This window comes from Sinocyclocheilus rhinocerous, unplaced genomic scaffold (genome assembly GCF_001515625.1).
Source record: "Sinocyclocheilus rhinocerous isolate Xijiao unplaced genomic scaffold, SAMN03320098_v1.1 scaffold934, whole genome shotgun sequence".
Taxonomy (NCBI): Eukaryota; Metazoa; Chordata; class Actinopteri; order Cypriniformes; family Cyprinidae; genus Sinocyclocheilus; species Sinocyclocheilus rhinocerous.
Genome location: NW_015658752.1, coordinates 367,704 through 375,487, shown reverse-complemented (window position 1 = coordinate 375,487; position 7,784 = coordinate 367,704). Strand labels below are relative to the sequence as shown.

Sequence of the window (7,784 nt, the reverse complement as noted above, 5' to 3'; positions counted from 1 at the left end):
TCCTCATCACAGGCAGGCACAGCACTCATTTCAGCATGTGTTCCTGTTTGTGTGTGCTGTCTGCGTCACTCATAGCACGTGCCTATATCGTGCGCTATATCGAAAAATTTTTCTATCGTTATCGAAGAAGGTGTACCGTCGATAAATATCGATACCGTTTTATCGCCCAGGCCTAGAAATAACCTTTTTTTTATTTTTAATTCAGTGGCGGAAATGGGCTTCCATACTTAAAAAATTTTTTAAACGTTTTTTTTCTTTTTATTATTGTTGTGTACTATGCATTTTAATACGCTTATTAGAGTATCGGGTTGTTTTATGCATATTTGATTGGGTTGCACCTAAATTCTGGGACAGCCTTTGTTTTGGGTCTTAAAGTGCAGTTCACTAGGGTTTGAAGTCTGTGAGAAAGCAACAGAGAACCAAAATCAGCCTGAATGAATATTAGCCAGTCTTTCTTAGTAAAATCCAATCTGTTCTCAATGTAACTAATGCACACCTTCTCTCTTTCCCAAGACGACCATTCTGATTGGGCTGTTGAAGACGGCGCGGCTCCTCCGACTGGTTCGTGTTGCCAGGAAGCTGGACCGTTACTCTGAATACGGCGCAGCGGTTCTCATGCTGCTCATGTGTATATTTGCTCTGATCGCCCATTGGCTGGCCTGCATCTGGTACGCCATTGGAAATGTGGAGAAACCGTACCTGGAGCATAAGATCGGCTGGCTCGACAATCTCGAGGTGTCCCTCGGGAAGAGATGCAACTCTACTGAGCACTGCTCTGGGCCGTCCATAAAGGATAAATACGTGACCGCGCTGTACTTCACGTTCAGCTCGCTGACCAGCGTGGGCTTTGGAAACGTGTCTCCGAACACCAACTCTGAGAAGATCTTCTCCATCTGCGTCATGCTCATCGGATGTAAGTCTGAAAAACATGTACTGTATGTACGCAAACAGCTTAAAGGGATCGATCGTTCCCAAACTGACAGTTCTGTCATCATTTACTCACTCTCATGACGTCCCAAACCAATATATTATTATATTGTTTGAAAAAAAAAAACATTATAGTGAGTAAATAATGACAGAAGTGTAATGCTTGGGTGAAAATGGCAATATATACAAAATAAAAGCATGCTGTTGCGTAATAAAAGCAATATGTACACTACCATCCAAACGTTTGGTTTGCTATTCAGCAAGGAAGCATTAAATTGATCAAAAGTGACAGTAAAGACATTTATTACGTTACAAAAGATTACTATTTCAAATAAATGCTGTTCTTTTGAACGTTCTATTCATCAGAGAATCCTGAAAAATCTATCTATGTTTTTCAACATTGATAATTATAATCAAAAATGTTTCTTGAGCATCAAATCAGCATATTAGAATGATTTCTGAAGGATCATGTGACACTGAAGACTGGAGTAATGATGCTGAAAATACAGCTTTGCATCACAGGAATAAATTACATTTTAAATATATATTACAATAGAAAACAGTTATTTTAAATTGTAATAATATTTCACATATGTCTGTTTTTACTGTATTTTTAATCAAATAAATACAGCTTTGGTGACTTCTTTTAGAAAACATAACCATCTCCAAACTTTTGAATGGTAGTATACTGTAGCACAACTTCACAAGGAAAACATGTTAAATGAGTATCCTTATGAATTTGAGAGTAAAATTCAGTTGAAGTGCATGTCCTGAGATGACTGCAGTGAATCTGAAATGACCCAGGCATCTGTAAACTATTCATCCTGATATAATTAATCTCCGTTTCAATCTAGCAGATGAATTCTAATACTTGGAAACAATGCTGAATATCAATATGTTTATCGTCTTTTCCATTTAAAGACCCCATTACATCATCTTTAATCCATGTCTGTTGGTCTTTAGTCCAGCTGGTGTACTGTTAAATGCTGACAAAAAATATATATTTACAGTAAAACTAATGATGAAAATATTAACGAAATATGAATCAATATTAATAAAATATTAGTATCATCTGCCTTTGACTAGCAATTGCAAGTAGCCAATCATGTTTCAGTGTTGTGACATAACTAAATCCTATTGGCTGACAGGCTGGCATGCAGGTAATTAAATAAATAAATAAAATAAACATCCATTTTTAATCTAATACAAAAATCAACAATTTTATTTAAAAAAAAAGCATTTTTATTTACATTTCTGCTATTTATGCACAATGCACAAAACTATTTAATTAGACAGTCAGTTTTGAATAAGTAAATAAATAACCATTTGGAATCTAATTCAAAATAGACTAATTTATTATTTTAAACACTATTCATTTTTATTTACATTTCTGCCATTTATGGATCAATTTAAATGAAAAAGCATAATACACTAAAATATTTAATAAGAAAGTAAATTTTGAATTAGAGAAAAAGAAAGCCAGAAAGAAAGAAAGAAAGAAAGAAAGAAAAGAAAGTCCATTTGAAATCTAATTCAAAACTGAGTATTTTATCACATATTTCTGTGCACTATTGCATGAATGTAAATAAAAGTGCACAATATACAAAAATCATCAAGTCAATATTGAAATAGATAGATAGACAGACAGACAGACTGATTTAAAATGTACTTTTGTATTATTATTAAATAATTTATAAGGTCTTTAACAATGTGACATACGAATGCTAGTCAGGTCCAAGGTCAGCAATCTATCCCATCATCCCTCAGCAGACAGCACAGTTAAAACACAGCTATCAAATCAGAAATAGCTGTTTAAAGACACATCAAGCATAATATTAATAATAGCATAAAGGAAACACTGCTGATTTGCAGACTAAATGTACCTGGCATTAGCTTTCATCTGTGTGCCACTGTCCTGTCCTCTCCAGCTTTGATGTACGCCAGCATTTTTGGGAACGTTTCTGCCATCATCCAGCGGCTGTATTCGGGAACGGCGCGGTACCACATGCAGATGCTCCGTGTGAAAGAGTTCATCCGCTTCCACCAGATCCCAAACCCGCTCAGACAGAGACTGGAGGAGTATTTCCAGCACTCCTGGACCTACACCAACGGCATCGACCTGAACATGGTGCGTCTCAGGCATCACAGTCTAGTTATTCAACCATTTTCTTTTCATTGCACATGTGTTTTCAAATCTTTATGTTATGTGAATTGATCCTTCACTAAGATAGGATTGGTCAGTGATGTATTAAGGCAGGGCATAACATAAGGTCAAGTTAAGACAAAGCACATTGTTTTTGTCAGTTTGCTAAGCCAGGGTTTCCCAAACTGGGGTTTTTGAAAAGCCAATTAAATTATAAAAATGTAAAATTGAATATAATTCATTTTAAAATCAAAATCAAAATAAACTTACACTTATAATAAAGATTAAATATGTTATTTGTTTACTTGCATGTCATTAGACCTCTGACCAACAACATGTGAATGTGTTGTTAAACTATTGAAATATTACCTAAAATGTTAACTTTTTTTCTTTCCTTTTTTAGCACCATGTCAGATTCCTTTGGCTATGTTCATGGCGAGAACCAGCTTCAAAATATTAACTAACTAATAAATAAAATATATAAATGAATTTAAAAAATAAAATAAAATAAATAAATACAATTTTAACTAACTAATAAATAAAATAAATGAATAAAATCTCAAGGGGTCGGCTGACATAAAAGTTTGGGAATCCCAGTGCTAAGTCACGTTTATTGAAATAATTCAGCCCAAAATTAATTAATTAATTAATTTTTTTCTTTCATTATTTACTTCCTTTAATGTTGTTGTAAACCCACATGCTGTTATTTTATCTGAAATAAAATAATATAAAATATAAAAAAAAACTTAAACTTACTTTATTTCATCTTGTTGCAAAAGCAACATTTCTCATTTGTATTTAGTGTTCTAAAATGACTAAAACAAATCAAATCTAAAATGAAATAATAATAATAATAATAATAAACTATATACACGCACACACACAAAGAAAACAACAAAATTACTGAAATTTAAAAAAACTAAAAACGATTTCAAAGTATTAACAAATATAACAGTATCTTTATGATGCTAATATAACACCGCATTCAATGAATGCACTGTATTTCATATCTTTTGAAGCAATATGATCATTTTGCATTAGGAAAATGACCCAAATTAAAATTTTTATCCCCATTTTTGGCTGAACTATTCCTCTCAGTGATCTCTAAAATGCTGTTTGCACATGGCATCACATCAGTGTAAATGTGTGAGTGTTTGTACTGAAAGCAACACCTTTCTCTCTCCATGTCTGCCTCATATGAAATGGAACGACCTCGTCGCCCTGGGAAGAGCAGGAGGTATTTATATACAGTCAGGACTCATCTTCATTCATGTCTCTAGAGACTCTCTCATACACATCAGCCTTCACTCTGCTCATCTCAGTTACACAGTGCATCTTTAACACTCGTCTTCAAGGTCTCTTAGCAGGAAATGCTGTTTCCAAAAAATGTTTTTGGGCTGGTAAAATGTAACTTATTTTATTTATTTATTTATTTATTTATTTTTGGCCTTTTGATGATATTTGATGCAAATCTTTATATATTTATGATGATCGGGCATCACAATTTCCAAAAAATATATTTTATATTTTTTACAGCCATTTGATGATATTTGATGCATATCTTTTTTATTTCCATTATACTGTCTTTAAGAAACCAAATTAAAAAAAACTAAAACAAATAATGTCAAAATAATAACCAAATAAAATGTGCATCAGAATAATCACAATTTCCAAATATATACTGTATATTTACACATTTATACATATTTATAAAATTTATATTTGTAATAATGTCTTTAAGAAACCAAAATAATATTAATAACAATAACCGAATAAAAAGTGCATCAAAATCATTACAATTTCAATAAATAAAGAAAAAAAAGTTGGGCAATATAACTTGTTTTATTTTTAAAATATCTATATATTTTTCAGCCTTTTGATGATTTTATGCATATCATAGTATTTATTCTTGTGATACTGTCTTTAAGAAACCAAATAAAAATGGAAAACAAAACAAATCAAAGAAATCAAATCAAAGAATTAGTGCATCAAAATTGATTTATATCCTGCTACTTATTCTCATGATACTGTCTAATCAATGTTAAAAAATAATAATATTCAAATAAAAAGTGCATGAAAATGATCAAAATGTTGTATAATTCCAGCACAGTCAATATATTGCAAATATCCAGTATATCGCCTAGCCGTAGCATAATTAACGCTGGCATGAATTAGCATACATTAGATGGGGGTCTACGGGAGCCAATCGGAGTTAGATGAGAATCGGAGATTCAGAGTTGCTCTTGTTAAAGCAAGTCTGCTGTTACTAAGAAACTGAATCTTGTCTGTTGGCCATTATTGAGCCCTCATTATTTCTACTCTTTTAATTGATGATTGCGCCGCTAATATGAGTACAGTAATTGGCGCTTGAAACATTAGTCTGTGTAGTTTAAAGTCTCTTTCTTGCCACTTTAACCGGATGAATACATTGGCAGAAACATCATAATGCAAAATAATTTCATTAGCAGTGAAAAAACACTCTCAACACCAAGGCTCTGTTCCAGAACTGAGTGAATTGTCACTTTTAAAGCATCATAAAAGCGCTTCTAACACGAAGGCTGTTCAAAAAGGCAGACGCCTCTTCTTCTGGCCAAATTTTAAGGCAGCATGATGTTTCCAAGGCCATAAAGCATTGCAAAAAGCTGAGTGAAAAAGTCCATCCAAGAGGATGTCTTCATAAACAAACATACTGCTCAAAGTATACTTTGATTCAGCAAGGATGCATTAAATTGATCAAAAGTGAAAAAAAGTGATCAAAAAAATTCAGCTTCAAATAAAAGCTGTTCTTTTGAACTTTCTATTCCTGAAAAATAAAATGTATCACAGTTTCCACAAAAATATGAAGCAGCACAACTGTTTTCAACATTGACAATAATCAGAAATGTTTCTTGAGCAGCAAATCCTGAAAGAATGGACACAATTTTAAAGATGAGACTTTGTTTCTTATCAAAAGTGACAATAAAACGTTTCCAATTTCCAAACAAGAAGTTTCCAATTAAGTTCCACTCATGCAGTGGTTAAAACAATGCTGTATTTGTTCAGTACACATGCCTACTGAACCGTAAGACCCGTACCGAAAATATCCGGTACGAATACGTGTACCGTTAAACCCCTAATATTTCACTATTTTGACTGTATTTTTGATCAAATAAATGCACCCTTGGTGAGAAGAAGAGGCATCTTTCTAAAACATTAAAACATCTTTTGAACAGTAGTGTAAGTTAAAAATTGTACTTAATATGTGACCCTGGACCACAAAACCGGTCATAAGGGTCAATTTCTCGAAATTGAGATTTATGCATCATCTGAAAGCTGAATAAATAAGCTTTCCATTGATGTATGGTGTGTTAGGACTATATTTGGCCGAGATACAACTATTTGAAAATCTGGAATCTGGTGCAAAAAAAAATCTAAATATTGAGAAAATCGCCTTTAAAGTTGTCCAAATGAAGTTCTTAGCAATGCATATTACTAATCAAAAATTAAGTTTTGATATATTTACAGTTGGAAATGTACAAAATATCTTCATGGAACATGATCTTTACTTAATATCCTAATGATTTTTGGCATAAAAGAATAATCTATAATTTTGACCCATACAATGTATTTTTGGCTATTGCTACAAATATAACCCAGCGACTTAAGACTGGTTTTGTGGTTCAGGGTCACATATTTATGAGTGTGAATTATTATTATCATTGTTATTAGAGTACTTAATCGTTAGCACCAGACAACGGTATACTGAAATCAGTTTCGGTAAGAATGCTAACTGTGAACGCTATAAACAGCAAGGCAGCTCTCTCTGTTTTGGAACGGAGCCTAACAGAGAGTGTAATTGTAGATAATGTCTGCATTAATGTACTTGCTTTAATCTGCAGTGCTGGAACCGATAGAGTGTTTTTCACCTTCATTCTCACATCTCTCTGCAGGTCTTAAAAGGCTTTCCTGAGTGTTTACAGGCAGATATCTGTCTCCATCTGAACTACAGTCTCCTTCAGGGATGTAAGGCTTTCAGAGGTGCGACTCAAGGATGTCTGCGCGCTCTCGCCATGCGCTTCAAAACCACCCATGCTCCTCCTGGAGATACGCTGGTGCACTGCGGGGACGTCCTCACCGCGCTCTACTTCCTGTCTGGAGGATCCATCGAGATCCTCAAGGACGACATAGTGGTGGCCATTCTGGGTAAGAGAGCATGAGCTTGTTCTAAAGGAAGCACTAAAGGAAAATGACATTAAAAGCAATGCAATGCAAGAAAAGCAATATAATATATTATATATATTATATAGTATATAAATGATTGGACACAAAATATTTATTGTTGAAAGAGTTGAAATATTGAAATAAGTGGCTTTGAACCAAGCAAAATGATAGATGGATGGATGGATGGATGGATGGATACATTTTTAAATAATAAAATAACTTAAAACTGTAAACACTTTTTATTTCAGCTAGTTGCCAAGTCAACATTTCTCATTTTGAATTAGTTTAATTTGATATACTAAAATAACTAAAACTGAAATAAAATTGGAATAAAATAGAATAAAACTATAACTAGCCATATATAAAAAATATACCAAAAAAAAGACAAAAACACACAACAAAATTGCTAAAATTTAAATGAAAGTGGAAAATATAAAAAAAAAAAAAACTCAACATTTTAGACAGTAACAGTATATGATGCTAAAATAAACCTGATTTATACATATATTATACA

The 7,784-nt window shown here is 32.9% G+C and overlaps 1 protein-coding gene across 1 annotated transcript in view; it reads left to right on the top strand.

Moving 5' to 3' along the window:
* LOC107722906 (potassium voltage-gated channel subfamily H member 2-like) overlaps window positions 1–7,784 on the top strand; it is a 60,236-nt gene that overhangs the window by 33,494 nt on the left and 18,958 nt on the right. Inside the window, exons 6-9 of the mRNA XM_016531406.1 lie at window positions 514–913; window positions 2,856–3,055; window positions 4,305–4,307; window positions 7,000–7,252. Coding sequence (XP_016386892.1) covers window positions 514–913; window positions 2,856–3,055; window positions 4,305–4,307; window positions 7,000–7,252 — 856 coding nt within the window. The remainder of the gene's footprint in view (window positions 1–513; window positions 914–2,855; window positions 3,056–4,304; window positions 4,308–6,999; window positions 7,253–7,784) is intronic.